General features: G+C 52.2%; 5 protein-coding genes across 5 annotated transcripts; 2 read left to right on the plus strand and 3 right to left on the minus strand.

Moving 5' to 3' along the window:
* Positions 1–175: 175 nt before the first annotated feature.
* Positions 176–3952, plus strand: BGZ61DRAFT_594310 (uncharacterized protein; the record flags this gene model as incomplete). The annotated part of the gene is made up of 8 exons (XM_046256842.1): positions 176–309; positions 363–615; positions 672–734; positions 818–1222; positions 1282–1450; positions 1519–1569; positions 1624–2248; positions 2328–3952. 8 exons carry the CDS (start codon positions 176–178, stop codon positions 3838–3840), a joined length of 3213 nt encoding a protein of 1070 aa, XP_046095111.1. The 3' UTR covers positions 3841–3952.
* A 2732-nt stretch (positions 3953–6684) lies between these two features.
* BGZ61DRAFT_500132 (amino acid/polyamine transporter I) lies at positions 6685–8439 on the minus strand (the record flags this gene model as incomplete). Its single annotated transcript, XM_046251514.1, has 5 exons — positions 6685–6857; positions 6909–7480; positions 7528–7727; positions 7776–8056; positions 8112–8439. The coding sequence occupies 5 exons, from the start codon at positions 8437–8439 to the stop codon at positions 6685–6687; spliced, it is 1554 nt and encodes a 517-aa protein (XP_046095112.1).
* Positions 8440–11597: 3158 nt separating this feature from the next.
* On the minus strand, positions 11598–13734 carry BGZ61DRAFT_510721 (amino acid/polyamine transporter I). The gene is made up of 4 exons (XM_046252077.1): positions 13383–13734; positions 12802–13313; positions 12594–12755; positions 11598–12539 (listed from the first exon to the last, which is right to left on the minus strand). Exons 1-4 carry the CDS (start codon positions 13684–13686, stop codon positions 11985–11987), a joined length of 1533 nt encoding a protein of 510 aa, XP_046095113.1. The 5' UTR covers positions 13687–13734; the 3' UTR covers positions 11598–11984.
* Positions 13735–14285: 551 nt separating this feature from the next.
* Positions 14286–15575, plus strand: BGZ61DRAFT_568207 (uncharacterized protein; the record flags this gene model as incomplete). The annotated part of the gene is made up of 1 exon (XM_046255993.1): positions 14286–15575. One exon carries the CDS (start codon positions 14286–14288, stop codon positions 15573–15575), a length of 1290 nt encoding a protein of 429 aa, XP_046095114.1.
* A 40-nt stretch (positions 15576–15615) lies between these two features.
* BGZ61DRAFT_466129 (uncharacterized protein) lies at positions 15616–17615 on the minus strand. The gene has a single exon (XM_046247647.1). The coding sequence runs from the start codon at positions 17314–17316 to the stop codon at positions 15838–15840; it is 1479 nt and encodes a 492-aa protein (XP_046095115.1). The 5' UTR covers positions 17317–17615; the 3' UTR covers positions 15616–15837.
* Positions 17616–17990: the final 375 nt, after the last annotated feature.

Genomic DNA, 17990 nt, shown 5'->3' on the forward strand with positions numbered 1-17990 from the left:
ATCGCCTCTCCAAGATGGAGGGAGGGTGGCGTATCACGAAGTGCGCGATTTAACGCAATATGCACATTCAATATCCTGGCTCTTGGCAACGTGACACAAGGAGCTGGCCATCAAGGACGGCACAAAAGCCAGGCTGCCTTGCGCCTCATTCTATGATCTCTTTGTTGGCAATACAATGGCCTCCTCGTCAAGCAAGCCAATGATGGATGCGTCGACATCAACAGCTTCGGCAGGGCCTCGTGTCTATGGATTGCAGCAGCTATTTCCAGAGCCTGACGACGAAGCTGCCACCAGTCTGAAGGAGGTCGAGTATGACAGGGCTGTCGATTCCTCCATTACTCCGCCGGCTGACGCTCCCCAAGCATCGTTGTTATTCATGGTCTGGGTGCTCGATCATCAGACACCTGGATTGCCTGGAAAGTCGACGGCGACAGGCATTCTGGAGACGTCAACTGGCTCAGCGATCCCGACATGCTGCCGTCCAGTATGCCCACCGCGAGAATATTGGCCTATGACTGGAATGCGGACTATGACAAGGGCGCTTCCAGCGACATTTTCCTGGGTCATGCGGACGCCTTCCTTACCGCATTCACGTGGATCGCAGTCGACGTGTGGGTTGAGCCATGGGCCTTTTCTGAAGAATGCCTCGGGGAAGGCTAACTATCGGGCAGTCGAAGCTGCACTCTCCCGTTATCTTCATCGCCTCTTGCTTCGGTGGCTTGTTGTTAGCAAAGGTATAACTGCCATTCCAACCCTTTGTCCAGCGAGGGCTTCGAGGCAATCCGTGGCGAAGCTAACGTGCGCCCTGTCACACAAGGCTCTTGTCAGAGCCACCGAACAATCGCATCCTAGGAGGGAACGGAACCGACAGACGCTCAACTCGGTCATCGGTCTCATATTTCTCGGTACGCCGTTCGTATCCAGTTGGGAGATGGGGAGGAAGGCCGCCGAAATGCGACTCAAAGCGGCGCGTCTTGCCGCCGCAGAAGAAGGAATTCAGTATTCCACCGAGCTCGTCTCCTACCTGGCGCCTACCACTCCCGACGTCCCAAGTCCTTTGGATGAATTGGTGCAGCGGTTTCGCGAGATGGTTGCCCATTCGGATTTCAAAATCCCCGTCGTTTGCTTTTACGAAACAAGACATACCAACTTCTCTGCTTACAAGTCCAGATTGCCAAAGAGCGATGGACCAACAGAATTTGATGGCCCGGGGAGTGGTATTGTACGATAAGGCCATAGAACAATGAGAGTCTTGCCGAGTCCGTTGCTAACACGTTGTAGGTTGTTGGCCGCGAGTCGGCCAGCCTCGCAGGTGCCGATTGCATCTCTCTGGATGTTAGACATAGCATGTTGCACAAATTCAACAGCCCCGAGAACGATGGTTTCCGAAGGCTGGCTGAAAGGCTAGCCTACTTTGTTTCAAATGCCCATAACATTCTAAAGAGTGGAGGTATATTACAAATTCTACACGTTTGTTTAAGGAGTATCCGCTCACAGCATGCGTCCTGCCGGTTACAGAGACGTTACCCTTCAAAGACCTGACAGGCCAAACAGGTGATATTATAAAAGGTCAGTTCTGTATACGCCCTGCAGTCGACCTAGAAGAGTTGTAACACCCAACAGCCGCGTCTGAAGTCGTTGCCTTTGCCAACATGACTCGTCGATGCACCGAACTAAATCAAGTCCGCGTGGTCTCGAGAACGGCTGACTGGCTCCCTGATACCGACGAATTCAAAGCCTGGGAGTCACAGGCTCTGCGAGGGAGTCCTTTACCTCTTCTGGTGATAGAGGGCAAAGCAGGATTGGGCAAATCAATCATAATGCACACGACCTTCGTCCACGCTCGATCACGCGCCTCACTTGGCAAAGACATCTACATCCTCTATTGCTTCGACGCAAGCAACGGCAGTCCATTGCAAAACTCCCAACAGGGCCTCTACCGTTCTATTCTTTGTCAGATTCTTGATCAAATCACCCCTTCTGTGATGACATCCCACCACGTCCGAGGTTGGAACGAAACCAAAAGCGCACACCAGGACATCGTCACGCTGAAAGACAGGATTCTGTGGCTTTTGAGCCAATCAGGAGCCGAAATTGTCAATATTTACGTTGACGCCCTTGACGAATGCATTGAAGACAAAGACGAAACAAGCGCGGCTCTTGAGATTCTCGAATTCTTCAAGGCCATGGGGGAGACAGGTGCTCCGCTTCGGGTTTGTCTGTCGATCCGTGATGGAAAACGATTCGGGTCCCACTTGAACCCGACGCAAAAGATCAGCATCGATCAAAGAAACCAAAAAAAGTATCCATTGATACATAGAGCACAGGTTGAAACCCCCCGGGACTTTGGAATTTCGTACGGCCCTCGTCCACAACCTGTTAAGCCGCCCCTCGAACATGTTTCAATGGGTTGTACTGGTTGTCCGACGCATCGACGAGATGACAAACCGGGGGGCTTCAGAGGAGGAAGTCATGACAGAAGTCGGCCGTCTACCGAAAGAGTTGGAGGCCCTCTATGAGTCATTTCTAATGCGAATAGATCCTGAAAAACGCGGTGAGGCAATGACATTGCTTCAACTGGTCCAAGTTGCCATGAGACCTCTCAAGGTGTCAGAAATAATGTCGGCGCTAGAATATGCCAACGGCACCGATGACGGACGCAAAGAGTACAGTCCCATGTCTCCGCAACAGCTGGCCGATAGAGTTCAGTATCTTTGTCAAGGCCTCGTTGAGACCCAGGCCAAAGTCGACACAGAGTACACGTACGAGGAAGAGGTGCTGGTGCAGCTCACGCACCAATCCGTGAGAGAGTTTCTAGAACAGAGAAAGCAGTTGGACATCAATTTGCCACTGCAGTCAGTTACTCAATCTCATCTCAGAGTTGCGAGACTCTGCATGCGCGCGGTAAAGCTAGATGATGCCAATTCGTCGTTTTTGTCGTATGCATCCCAGTTCTGGACCATGCATGCTCGGAAAGGTGACGAAGCCATCGACGACAGCTTTGCGCCGCCCTCTTTCGTCACAAAATGCGGTCGTCGCAGCATTATTGAGCAGTGGAAGAGGTGCGTTGTTAAGCAAACGCGGATCACCTTTCTGGAAAACAAGGAAGATTTCCCCAACACTAGAATGCTGAGAGCCGGGGAGGAGAGCCTACTCATACTGCTCGCCTTTGAAGGCTGCAAGGGGCTTATGATTAGACACTGTCGTGATTGCAGGAAGGGTCCCGATTGTCACGGAAATCCCTCTGTGCTTGAAGCCGCCATATTTCTCGCGGCATTTCGAGGCTGGTCAGAGGTAGCCAAAGCGATCGGGCATCTCGCGGAACAAAGCTCGGTGAAGATTGACATTAACAAAGCTTATCCACACAGATCACAAACTCCTCTGTTTATAGCAACCTTTTTTGGTCACGATGATGTCGTCCGGGCACTCTTGGGCATGGGGTGTGAGATTGTGGACAAAACGAACAATCCCCCCCAGCATCCGTTTCACACCGCAGTAGAACATGGCTATATTCATATTGTCCGTTTGTTCCTCGAACATGCTGGGCACGACGTCGAATCTTTACTTGCTACTCAAGATCCGTGGGGTTACACACCTTTCCACCGAGCGGCCGAGTCAGGCAGATGGCGAGTGTTTGAAGAGCTTCTAGACGCGCTTCTGGAGTGCGTGCAAACTCCAAGCGAAATCCTAAACGTCAAGTCGGTCGCGTCAATGACCGCTCTTGACTTGGCAGCAGCTGGCAGAGAGCAGAGACTGCAAAGGCCCCGGAGAGGCATCAGCGTGCAAGACTACGACTGCATCATTGCAGAGTTGGAAATACATGGACGCAGATCCTCGTAAAAGATGGGCCTGTTCGTGCAACGCTTTGAGACTTTTCATGTACGGGCCTTTGTGCCTTGTTAGACTGTACACAATCCGACAACCTTTCTCCTGAACATCCATCAATTTCGCGAGTCTTGCACTTACAATAGCTTTTCGACATATTCCGTAGTATCTATCAGCTCTATCTTTTCTTACTCCTTTTTTTTGGTGTTAAAAATGTGACTAGCAGAGTAACTGGCGCCATAACAGACGGGCAGACGCAGCCTGATGCTGGCGTCAACGGGCGTAGGTCGGGGTCGCAGCGAGCCAGGGTGTTTGTACACGTGTGAAGGAGTGAACTTGGAGATAATTGGACAAACTGCGGAGAAAACTTGATCGAAGCCGGCAAATAGGAAGAGCGGACTGTCGTCTTGGCTGATTGAGACTGCGCGCTGCTGACCACAGCCATCCCGAAAGGCCATCAATCATGATCGTGGAATTCCAATGCTGACCTATATTTATCGACGTGGCGTGTAAGTAAGGTTTCTATACAGAGGTCAGATAAGGCAATTCGACGCGAAAAATTAGTCGATTGGGACGCCTCTGCATATGCAACCCGGTGCATTTGTTTCAGCCTCACTTGAATTCCACTGCGCCTCTGCACTTTCCTCTCGTATTCTCCACCTGGTTACGTAGAAGGGCGTTGAATTTCTTGTCGATCCATCCTAAAACTATCTGCGGCTGAAATCTCGACCCCTGCATGACAGTTGCCTTACCTTTGCCTCGTCGCAATAACGGGCTATCAAATCTCTTCAGCGCCTGTCATGAACTGCCAACGTTTTTAAATTGCTTGTGTTGTAATTTCGTTAACCAGGACGACATACGCGGCCTAGAATCACACATTCGCTCGGAACCATCTTTACCTTTCTCATGCGAAGTTCTCTTTGACTGGATGAATTGGGTCTGCTGTGTGAATTGCAGGTACAATGGTGTCTCAGAACTCGACTGCCGAAAGGGCCAGAAGTGAGTATTAATTGCAAAATCCGTCACATTCATGCCCAGAGCACTTACGAATTCTTCTCCTCCATATAGAGGCGCGACATGAGCCCATGCATTGGCCATATCGAGGGCAACGTTGGAAATCTCGAGAAACGTGCCATTCCTACTTTTGAAATGACGGCACCACGAACATCTCAGAGCAGAACGAAGACTACATCTGCGACTCCAACGCTACCTACATTCGACGTCGCAGTAGTTGCGGTGACCGCCACAGATGATGATCTGGCAGGTACTACGGCTCCTGCGAAACATGATGCTGCTAGCGCTGGCTCCAGCTTGCGACATCGATCTAAAGCTTGGGTCCTTCCCATTCTTGTCTACATTGCTAGCAATTGCTTCTGAAACATGGAGTAACCAAGTCAGCGTGCCTCAACTGCAGCTGTCCATTTCGACTATTTAGAGCAGGCCAGGGAGGATGACAGGCCAGGGAGGATGACAGGCCAGGGAGGATGATGCGAAGGATTCCCCGGGCCAATCTCATCCGTGGACATCCTCATGGGCTACAACCAGGGCGGGGATCAGCCGGGTTGTGATTCAGGTAGTAATTGTCACGGCGAATGTGAAAGCAGGCTTAACACTTGAGGTTGTGTCAACCTTAGCAGCCCATTCGCAGGGCATGGCGTTGACTCATACAGAATGAAAATCAGTCCTATGGGAAACCAGGCTGAAGGCAAATCTCGACGCGTCTGAGTTTCGCCCGTGGGCCGGTGTAATTTGAATCAATCAGGACGACTTCACAGAGAAATGGATACATGTTGAACTGATGAGAGAAATCTACACTTCGGCGGACTTGGGTTTTGCCTGGCCATCTTCGGACGACCAACGGATCATGGGAGCTTTTGACTTGCTCCACGAGGTGTTTTAGATCATCAAATATCACTGGGAGGCTAATGGCGACCAACTCCCGTTTTCGTCCCAAGTATGGATCCAACCCTCGGTTTTCGATGACAAGGTTGTCTCGCTATCATCGACTGGACCTTATCGGCGACCAGGTCCTGGCGCACACTAACGGAGTTGCCGGTTGACACTTGGGGTCGATGGATGCCCAACTATCTAAAGATAAGAAAAAGAGAGAAAGGAGGTCTTGCACACATGCTACCGACCGAACGTGTGGGAAGCAGCTTATCCCCTCTTCCTCCACCGGCTCTCGTCCGCACACGTGATCGGTCCAGTGACCGGATCACCAAGGGCTCAGCCTGAAGTTTGTGCTTCAATGCGAAGCAATCTAAGCTCATTACGGCAGGTTACGCCGGTAGGAGGAAGCCGGCCCACCATTTCCTACACTAAGATCATCCTAGAATGGGTCTTTACACCCATATCTCTTTCACTAAGTATCCGTGTGTGGGGTAATTTCTTCAAAATGAGGCATAGTTGTATGACATTTATTACTACTGTCTGCATCAAAGGCGCGTCCGGCCCGCATTGAATGTTGGGGTGCATTAGTTGATCTGTCGGTGTGCCCCCGCGTGCCCCCTGCATATACCCAGGGTAAAGATAACCAGCAGATATCATATTTGACAATCGCTTGAATTAGAAGAGTACCTAGCATCTTGCCCAGTAGGACAGGGTGGAGCTCGGCTTGTATCGCTGGGCGGGCATTAATTGATGAAACGGATAGTTCAATGTTTCAAGTCCCCTTTTTGATAGCAAAATTCGCACAGATTTATCAAGCGGAAGAGAGTATTGAGTAGCAAGCATCGCATTCATTCGCTTCACAATACCTTCTTACCAAATGGACTAAATGTTGTACAAAAATGACAATTCACCAACCTCCTCTTCATATCACTCAACGAACTTAATCACACATTTCACCGTACCACTCCTCTATTCTTCATGGGTAGGGGGTCCAGCATAGTTCTTGCGGCCCCAAACCCAATACCAGACACCAGAGATCACAGTTGCACCAACAAAAACAACCGAGGCATAGTTCATTGTGGTTTCCGAGACGGGCAGGGCCGAAGGCATGCAAAATAGAGGTATAACAAATAAGGCCCAGGCTGGAAAATCAGTAAGGTCGTTCTGGTAAAGAAGACATCGGAGGGACATACCAACAGCGACTACGTTGCTAAATAGACCGAACGGCCCAAGGTTAACCCGAGCGTTCTTGATCTTCTTGCGACCAGTCAAGAGGTTGATGGCGATGGGAATCGTGTATGAGGTAGTCAAACAAACAACCCCAACTCCGGAAAATGCGTTGAAGGCAGCCGATGAACCAAAGTAGACAAGAGCCAGGATAATCTGGACCGCCATGCTCAGCATCATCGCGTTGAGAGGCATATCGAGTTTCTTGTGAACAACCATCCACCACTTGGATCCAGGGACAGCACCGTCTCGCGCAAACGCCCAAACACAGCGCGACGCCGCGGTTGTGCATCCAATGCCGCACATGGTACCAAGGATCATCAGGGGAATTAGAAGGGCGAAAGCGATTCCAGGAGATCCCACTGCGCTCTTGATAATAGGAGGCAGTGGTTGGCTAGACGTGATCAGGGTCGAAATGTCTGGCAAGACAAAGACAATGGGGATGAGAAAGAGGAGGCCGACGACAAAGTTGAAAAAGACTGTGGCGACCAGGGCCTTTGGCATTTGGACTGAAGGTTGCTGCACCTCTTCACACATTCTGTATTCATTAGTCATGTGGATTCGTCAAGACTTGAGTCAACGTACGATATAATCATTCCGGTCGCCGAGGTTCCATAACCAGCTTGAAGCAGGCCAATGCAAAACGACCAGCCCGGAGTCCAGCCTGACGATGCCTCAAAGTGCGTGAAGGTATACTCCGCAGTGTGGCGGCCATGCTTTGCCAAAACCAGACTGGTAATGATGATAGCGAGTACGCCAGCAATGGTCAAGAAGATAGCAGCAGTCTAAATAAAAGTCAGCGTTGAACAATTACTCAAGTGCACAATTCTCACATCAAGGATCGGTAGCCAACGATTGCCCAAAGCCGATATGGCATTGCACAGAAACGTCATGCCAAGGAAGATGAGGAAAACCTGATAATTTTCCCCGGGCAATACCCCCTCACCGTTCGCAGTCTCGAATACATTGACGCAGGAGACGATGAATTGAGTGGTGCCAAACGTCACAGCCAGCGTGATGGTGATGTTGCCAACAAGATACATCCAGCCGCAGACCCAACCCGCGATCCGGCGCCATTGAACGGGAGCCAACATAAAGGCCTGGTAGTATACTCCTGCAAGACAGATTAGTAGGTTGAGATGGTTAGATCGGGATGAAGAATGAAGTACCCCCAGCAGTAGGATAAATACTGGTGATTTCGCCAAGAGAGACGGCAACACATAGAATAATGAACGATACAAGAACCCAGCCCCAAATAATGTTGACAGGACCGCCTCCTACTAAAGGGTAGTACATCGTTGTGGCTAAACCATATGGTATAGAGGCCAAGATGAATGCCATAAAGGCAATCTGTAAAGTCGATCGGTTGCGGGAAAGTTCAGGCCTGTAGCCAAGATTCTCAAGCAATTCATCTGCCAAGTCGGTGCCAGGTGTAGGCCCCTTGGCATTCGTATAGCTGCCATCGGAGCCATCCTCCTTCGAAACGGGGAGCGACATTTCGAACCGTATTCAGCAGACTGGACACGCGAGGGAAAATGTACAGGCGACAGAGTATTTTATGTACGAGGGACTGGTGATTTATTTCGCCAAAGAGTACCGACCAGTGTATGGACACTGGAAGGAAGGGAATGTCAACGTTGATGCGGGTCGGTTGATCGGCCCGAGAAGACTATGTAAGGTCGGGAGAGTGGGTTAGAGGGAAAAAGAAAGGAAAGTGGAGGGGAAACGAAGGATATAAATCAATGATAAACGTTCAATCCCAGCCCGGGTAATCGGCCTCAGAGTCTTGAGAACATTGGGGCTGCGAGGCCAACAGAGTAAGTCGGGCGTCAGCAGCCTCGCGGGAAGCTCCAGACGGTTCCGTTGGACAAAGGGACCTAGACCAGAGAGGGCAATCCTCCTCGAAATGTAGGACTTGTTATTCCACGCCTGGGCGTTTCTTGACGGATCGCACAAGCCGAAACAACGACTCCAGATAACCCACAGACACTTTCGCGGACAACTTCCCTTTTCGTCATAGCGGCGACGGGAGTATCTTCACCAGAGTATTTGGGCCTTCGTCAACGCCCAACTGCGACGTATGATTCATTCACTTGACATGATTTCGGTGGCTCTAGGTCAGCAGTTTTTATTTCTCCACGGGGTGTTCCAGAGAGCCGGGTTTCCTGGTTCTGCAACGTAGAACATTCGCCAGGAAGCGATCACCAGCCCGTGGAAGACGTCTTGATTCGGTTGTACCATGCTACATACAAGATAATCTTCAAACTGTTCTAGATTGCAAAGGAAATTCCGTCAAATGAAATTATATGCGGCTCAATAACACGATGATAAGCCTTCGTAGGCAAGTTGTCAGTGAGTAGGTCAAACTTTATGACTTCGCACGGCCTCAGCCAATCGAATACTGCCCGATACTAATGAGTGTTGGCTTCATACGAGACATGGTTAGTTGTACGGAGTGCTACGTAGGGAATTATCCCAATTCACCCCTGCATAGTCGCCCCTATCAGCACTACGTCATAAGGGTCCGGGGAATCCGGGAGCCTGCCGCGGGAGCCTGCCGGAACGTGGTGCAGGGGTGGAGAAGAACCATGATTATCACAACTCCACTCGTATGACTATGCATATCACCTCTTACGACCATGATAACGGTTAGCAGGTATGGAAACGGTTAGTATTCGGCGTTGCAGTCTCACCATATCCCACGTTGATTACGGAGTAGGTTATATCACGTCTCTCAAAGCAATTATGGCCGTGCTGAAGGCGTGAGCAGCTCCGGATTTGGAACGTTTGAGCATAACGAATAGGGGTAAGTCTTATCAGGACGACTCTGCCAATTCTCTACCAATGAATCTGTCTGCGTATATTGTCTCGGCATGGCCGGACCTTTAATATAGCACCCGAGCTGATGTAGCCGTGCACGAGCACAAGCATCCCGCCAAACCCGCCTTTTCAAGGACATCCTCGACACCGCTACGTCGGATGGGAAAGGAGTTGAAGTTCTAGATTTCCAACCCGGATTTAAATCCGGTTCTTTAAGACAAACATGGGAGCGTTTCAAACCTAAAAACCCCAGCATGGTGGACGAAGTCACTCGCTCTCGGTCTCGTCGCTGTTGATTATTTTTACGGAAAGGGTTGAATTAAATGAAGGGAGCGCCGGCCTAGCTATCAGATAGCTCTTTAAGAGGGAGAATGTCTAGTTAGTATTTCAGCGCACCTAAATATGAACATCTCTACTAAACAAGGGAAGGTAAGATTAATAAGTGGTGCTCCTAATGATTTCACCTCTTGCCAACCACGGTGTAATGTTAGGACATGACATGACGATGTACAAGGTCATAAAACGCGCTCTACCGCGAATACTGTTTATTAATACAATCTAGGATGTCAGTCATCTGTAAAAAGGATCCGAAAATCTATCTAATCTATCAAGAATGTATAGACGAAGGGAAAGCCTCCAAATTACACGTTCACCGAACGATCTAGGGTAGGCGCCATGTCACGACATCACTCGTCAACGGAGCTTTCAAGCCTCGTGATTGTTCACCAGCCTCCGATTCACTAACCGCAGCTTTCCACTTCCGGCCGTCCTTGCTCCCGTGCCCCTTGTTGAGTGTAAATGTGCTGATCATTGCGCTGAGGCGGCGATGGGCGTCCCTAGTGTGAGCCACCATCGTCATTCACCCAAGGAGGTATGCATAACTTTAAGCACACCGACATTTCCCCAAAGGCATTTGTTAAAACCACGGCTACGTCAAGAATGGTGGCACACTTTAGTATCACGGATGAGTATTAGTGTCGATTTCGGCCCTGAGCGATCAGTGCGTGGCTAAGGCTGTGCTTCAGCTGTCCTGAAGCAAACATTATTTGACAAGTCCGACAAACCTAGTACATCTACGGCATAGAATAAGGCGGTGCATGGTAGTCGTAGTTAATAAGTAGTGTCGAGGAAACAAATAGTCTCATCTGATCCAACCCCGCTCACGCTCCATTTTGACAGACAGACCGAGGTGATACTTTCGTCTTGTTTGTACTGATCAAAGACATTCGCTGCCAACATCGTGCAGCTTAGCCGCCGCTTCTTAATATCTTTAGTCATTACCGCAAATGTCGCCCTACACTTGTAACTTCGGGGGCTGTGGATATCGCCGATGCGTGCCCAGTTGGTACTGCGAGAAGCGTACGTATAGGCCACGTCGATGATTTGCTGATATTACCTGTACGCGTCCATCCTTTCCCACTATGTTCTGACAAGAGACCTATCTCTCGGATGAAACAGACACGTGCCATTATTTCTCCGGCCCGTGCAAGCAAGCAGTCGCCTTTGATACTGCTCAACGATGCCGAATGCGTAAGCCCCCTGATAGTATTACGATACAAACACAAGGGGAGGCTGATGTGCTAACACTCTTAGATAAATACACGATTCAAGGATGTCCAATGTCCAAGATTCTTCGAGCAGGGAGGCTGATGCCCTATTGCGCAACATGTCAGTCACCTCTTTGTTATTAATAAGATATTTCGAACGAGCGGCTAATGTAATGGCAGACTGTCCTTCAGTCCCGCAGCCGCAATATTATGACGACGATTGCTGCGTCATTCTGTAAGTAGAATACTGGGCTCACGATACTATTGTAGGAGTGGGGGCGATCATGGAGCACAATTCGCAACAGTCCGATGTTCTACTCGAGGTTTAATACAGTACTCCAGAACAAACCACCGGTCTCTTGCGTTGATTTGAATAAACATTTCCAAGATTAAATCTAATTTAGCTCAATATGCAAATCTTCGTTAAAATTAGACGAGGAAACAAAACATTCTGATTCCAATCCTATTCTTTTGAGCAAGCTTGCAGTTGAAATCCCATTGCATCGTGTATCACACGGTGTATTATCTAATCCCAGTGAGACTCATGTTGTATAACAATTGTACGTTGTACCAAGGTGTTGCGCATGTTTAGGTTCTCTGTAGCCATTCTAACCCTTGCAAGTCAAGACAAGAGTGTGGTTTCGACGAGTTCCTGAACACATTACGTTGATGCGCTTACTCTAGATGACGTTTTCTCGCCTTGTAGAAACCCAAGCCCAGGATCCAGATCGCAACCATGATAAGCGCCTGGAAAGGAGCAAAGGCAGCACCTCTGGCAACGACAAAGCCACTGACGACAAGGAAGAGGAAGTGGTTGACGATAAACGGCTTATAGGGCCGGTGCAGATCCGGTTCTCTGTAGCGTAGGAGAACAGCGCCGAGCACGGTGAGGAAGAAGAACGAATACTCTCCGAGACCGTTGAGGGTTAGGAGAGCTCGGAAGCTTCCGAAAAGGATGTAAATGGTGGCGAGGAAGGCGGAGAGAATGATGGCGTTTATAGGGGCGTCGGAGGTGTTCTCCGAGGAATCTGTACTGCCGTCGTGGTCGGACTTTCTCCCGACAGTGCCGACGACGGTGAAGACGCGTGGGATCCATCCCCTGTTGGCCGCAGCAACAGTCATCCGGCTGGCGACAAAGGAGTTTCCGAGAAGGGAGCCTGCGACGACGAGGCAAATCATGACGGCGGCGATGATGCCGAAGCCTCGACCTAACAAGGCGGTAATGGCAGTCTAGAGAAGCAGTGTTAGCAATTCTTGTTGGCCGAGGTCATGTTGGAGACATACCACAGCCACGCTATCCGTGGTGGACACAACATTCCACGGCAAGAGGATATAGTACGCGGCATTAGCAGCTAGGAAACAGACGATGGCGGTGGGGATCGAAGTATTAATGGCAAGAGGAAGCTGTCGCGCCGGCTCCGAGAGCTCAGCGGAGACGTAAATGGCCTGTACTGATGTTAGAAGGGAAATGTTGTGGTTTGGAATCACGCACCTTGTCCCAACCTGAGTAGGCCCACAACGCACCGTATAGAGCAGCAGAGTAATGGCCAAATATCTCCCACTGGCTCAGCCCAGCCCAGTCCGTTTCACTGCCATCGGGATTGGAGCTCTTGCGATAGGCAAACCAGTGCTTGGTATACCAGTCCCGGCCGCCAATATCGCGCTCGGGGCTTGCGAGCTGCAGGCCAACGACGGCAACGGCGGCCACGACGACAGCGGCGATGCTGGTGAACTTGAGGACGACAAAGTACGAGTTGAGCTGGGTGCTGGCCTTGGTGCTGATGGAGTTTGCAACGCTCATGACCAGCAGGACAAGGATGGAGAGGAGCTTGTGCGACAGTTGGCCGGCGCCATCCATTACACCGGCGGCCGAGTAGGCGCTCTCGACGAATACGATGCTGAGGATGGCCAGGGTGGCCGGCATAATGGCGACGATCCACGTCCAGGCCGAGAGGAAGCCGTAGACATCGCCATAGATGTGCCGAAGGTACGGCTGGACGCCCCCTGTCGTTGTGTCTCAGCAAGGGTCTGCGCCAGGACACGAGATACGAGATTACAAGACTCTCAACTCACCTTCTCCAGGAATTGCAGTGCCGAGCTCGGCAAAGGTGCTCGCGCCCGTCCACGCGAGGATGCCGCCGACGAGCCAGATGATCAGCGCGACGCCCGGCGATGGCACGTTGGTGTCGATGGACCCCGGCGACGTGAAGACGCCGCTGCCGATGACGATGCTGATGACGATGGCGAAGGCTTCGACGGCTCCGAGGTTTCGCGTAAAGGTGCCCTGCTCGAGGCGCGAGGCTTCGTCGTCGGATGCGCGCTGGTCCAGGAGGAGCGGCTGGTGCGCGGCGGCGTCGTCGGAGCGGTCGGGAGCCATTGTCGGTGACTGTGAGGAGGAGATGCCAGATGGTCATGATCATGATCCGTCATTACGACATTCGGGTAATTGTCGGCAATGACGTGATGTTCGTGGCGAGTCGCGTTCCCAGCGAATTCCATCGCGCTTCCAGAAGCGGGTGCTAAGTTAACGTAGTCTCGGAACCATCCGAATGGAGGCATAAACGTCCCCCTCCGTCAAACAGATACGTAGTACATACATGCCTTATTACCGACGGACCCTAATACCTTATTCCAAACCCAAAACTCGCTTTCGCCCTCGACCGACGAGCTCAACCTCGTGTTGGGCCAGGGCGCGACCCGTTTTGGAAATTGCCCCGTCGTCTTCTTGGTGGATTTGGATGGAGCCGTGTTTCGACTGTATTGAACCGGCCTGTGCTGAAACGGGTCGATGAAACTTCATCCCAGAGGCATGGAAGGGCGAGATATTGCACCAATGGGCTGGAGTGTAGGAGTTGCTGGCAGGTCTTGGCGGCTTAGACGCTGGGTGTATATAACAAGATGGTTGTGAATCTCAGAAACAGAGCATCACCATCAAGCTCTCATCCAGTTACTACCAGTTACCATCTTTAGCTCATCATGAAGTCCCACCCCGTCCTTCTTCCCTTCTTCCTGTACGCCCTGGCCGGCGTCCGGGCCGCACCCCAAGTCCCCCGAGCAGACTCCGCCGAGCCCGCAACCTTTACCGCCAACAACAACGTCGGCCCCGGCGGCAGCAAGTTCAAGGACTCCGACCACTTCCGCGTGTACAACGCCGACTCAGCAGCGGCGACGTCGGCTCTGGCTATGCTGGAGGGCGCCTACGACTGCTTCGTCACCAAGCTGGGCTGGCGCTCGTCCGGCCTGTCGTACAACGCGGATAACGACGATGGGCCCTGGACGAAGACGAACGTCTACTCGGTCAGCACGCTGGAGGGTGCTGCGGGTGTTATGCAGTCTGATGCCACCACCGGCATGGGCTATCTCGAGGTCGTGGCCCAGTACTTGTCCACGCCCGGCGTCACCGTCCACGAGTTCGGCCACTCGCTGCACTACCACCAGCAGACGTGGGTGAACCAGGGCCGCACCGGAGCATGGTGGGAGACGCTCGCCAACTGGGTGGCCGACACTTACACGACCTCGGACCTCTGCGCCGCCGCCCGAACGGCCAACGGCCAGACCACCAGCCAGACCGAGATCGAGCTGGCCAAGGTCATCGGCGACTCGTTCCAGGTCATCGTCGACGGCACCGTGGACTCGGGCAACTACTACCAGGCGTGGCCGTTCTTCACGTACCTCACCAACAACCCGGACAACTTCGCCGGGCTCGGCCAGGACACGCTGCACCAGCTGATGGTGCAGTACTCCAAGAACAGCAACGAGACGCCGCTGCACACGCTGGCCCGCGTGTCGACGAGCGCCACGGTCGGCGAGATTGTCGGCCGCTACTGGGCTCACATGGCCTACGTTGACATCGGCCATCCCCAGACCAAGGAGCTGTTCATCAACCAGCGGGCCAGCATCAACTTTGCAAACCTCGACTCCACGGGCAGCGGCTCTTACAAGGTCAAGAGCGCCCGCAAGCCCAAGTACATGGGCGCCAACATCATCCCCCTGAAGACTTCAGGGGCTGCGACCGTTGCCATCAAGGTCACCACCTCGGGCGTGTACACCGGCACCGTTGCCGTGCGCAACAAGTCGTCCAGCGCCATCCGCTACGTGACTCTTGTCAACGGCGCGGCCTCGGTCAAGGTTGCCTCTGGCGAGGAGGCGACGCTTGTCATTGCCAACACCCCGGCTGAACCCATTCTGTACGATGGCTTCAGCCTGTCATCTGCAGTTTCGGCTGGTCTGGACTACTCGGTGACGATTTCTGGTGCCACTGTTTAAGTGGGAGGTGTTATTTAGGGAGAGGAGGGAGACGTACATATGATATCATTGGGCAAAATTCGATTGTACATTTATATAAGACATAGATATTCATTTCACGAGCAAGGGACCATTTACATACCCTGATTTTACACACCTCCTCAAGTTGCCTTGCTGCGTGACTGTTGTTACCGATGCGCCCAAAAGCAATACCCCATCCCCTGGGTTAAAGCTAGATAAATCACCCAACTACACGTGGACACCCTAATAGAAATTCACTCGCCTAATCCGTATAAATTTTTATGGTTCTCCCCATGGCCTTCCTACACATTGGACACGGGGCCTGGAACGGATGGTCGTGCTGCCTCTGCCAGTTTGCAATGCATCCGCCGCAGAAGAGGTGGCCGCATTTTGTGACGGTGTCGGTGGGTTTTTCATAGCACATGCCGCATTGCCGGTGCAGCTTTTCCTTCTTAAGTGCTTCTCTTGCTGCGAGAAGGTCTCTGGTCAGGGCTGCAACTTTTTCTCGTTCGGCCTTGAGCTGCTGTTCCGGATCTGATGGTTCGCAGGGAGCGGGTTCGCTGTCTAGGACGACGGGATCCGTTTTTGGATCCTCAGTTGCAGGCTTGGTTACGGTTGACGGGTCAAGATTGCGGCTGGGATTGACTCCTTGGTTGGACGTTGAGCCAGCTTGTCCAGTCGACCCAGCACTCTCTGCAGTGGCGTCAGTCGACGGCGAAGTTGTCGTCCCAAAATTCGTCGGGTAGCCATAGGTCTGATAATTGTAGAAGGACTCCTCATCGCTAAAGTCGGACATGTCGGCCACGTTAAACGGTTGTGAGAAACTCGATTGGGTGGGCACAGCGAGCGATACGGCACCCGCACGGAGAGTGAGGAGATCCATGTCCGGGAGAACGCGGCCGGATCTTCTGATCGGAGACCGAGGGGGGGAATAATCTCGAGGATGCAACCAAGCGTCGTTCCTGTGCTCCTCTAGAGCGTCGCCGCTGAGGAATCCTAGATTGCACTCGAGGCATCTAAACTGGCGACGACGATGGACTGGGGAATCAGCAGTATGCTGGTCTAGGGAATGCTGGCTGCCAAACTCCCGGTCGCACAGGGAGCACTCGAATCGCAGGGGATCAGTCTCCTCCGGTGGCTCTTCTCCGTCCTGGTGCATCTGTAAGGAGAGGAGGCTGCTGAAGACGGAGTCGCAATCATGGCACCGGTATTCCTCGTCTTCGTCGTCCCAAGTCTCGGGCCGGTAGACACACGTGTGCCATATCAGATCGTGTATTCTGTCAAAGGTGACTTCGCAGTCTTCGCATCGGCGATTCTGATGCCTGGAGTTCCAGTGCTGAGCGAGGCCTTCCGTAGTGCTAAAGGAGCGGCTGCACTCTTCGCATTGGTAAGAGAGATGGCTCGCCGAGCTGCGGTGCTGGTTCAAGGCTTGGACACTGCCAAAGCTGCGGTTGCACACGACGCACTCAAAGCGCGATGGCCGGTGGATGCCAGAATCGACGTGTTGCTGGAGCGCGGCGGCACTGCCAAAGACGCGATTGCAGCTCCCGCACCGATGCGCATCATGGACGGCGGAATTGCGGTGTTGCATCAAGGCGTGCTCGCTGCCAAAGTTGCCATCGCAGTCGTCGCAGTCGAAGCGCGTTAGCCCATACTGCACCTCCAGCTCGCAGAGGAGGCACCGATCCGGACCTTCCCCGCTGGAGAAGTGGCGGCGGCAGACGCGGGATGGATCAGCCATGGCGTCTGTACGCGTGTGGATGTGGTGGTGAGAGTGTAGATGCTCTCTCCTGGTTGTGGTGTGGTTTTTAAAGCTTTCCCGATGAGCTCAGTCGGGTTGAAATGTTAAAAAAGAGCAGGTTGAATGCCCGAAAGCGTGATAAGGCTGCAGCCTCATCTGGCCCTGTGAACGCGAACCTTGTGATTTACGGGGCGCGTGGCGACCTGTGACTGGCTGTCTTAGATTACGCAGCCCATACATAGGTAGCCGCCACCAAATGTGAATCTACTCATACCTACAGCATGTTGATGCTCTTCAGCCATCTGTTTCAGAGTCGAATGAATGGCTTTCCTCTATCGTGGTCTTCAGTTTGTCTTCTGTGGACCGACCGCCCATCAAACACCCCACAAATCCTAAATCAGGATGCCCTGCACAGCCTGCCTTTAGCGACTCGGTTCAGGAGACATAGCGTGACTTGGGATAAGGGGAAATGACCCTGGCCTTTAACTTACTCTGACAGGGGTATGCGACTCTAAAGAAGCTAACGGTCCGTGTACCCTGGAATTCATCGCCAATCTCGTCTCGTCTCATGCTCGCCCGTGTAAATGCCGGTTGACCCCTGTACCGCCCACTTATTCCCAAGGCACGTCCGTGTCTCAGCACCTTGACACCACTCTTCCTCAATTCCTAGCACT

Source organism: Ilyonectria robusta, assembly GCF_021365365.1.
Source record: "Ilyonectria robusta strain PMI_751 chromosome Unknown BGZ61scaffold_47, whole genome shotgun sequence".
NCBI lineage: Eukaryota > Fungi > Ascomycota > Sordariomycetes > Hypocreales > Nectriaceae > Ilyonectria > Ilyonectria robusta.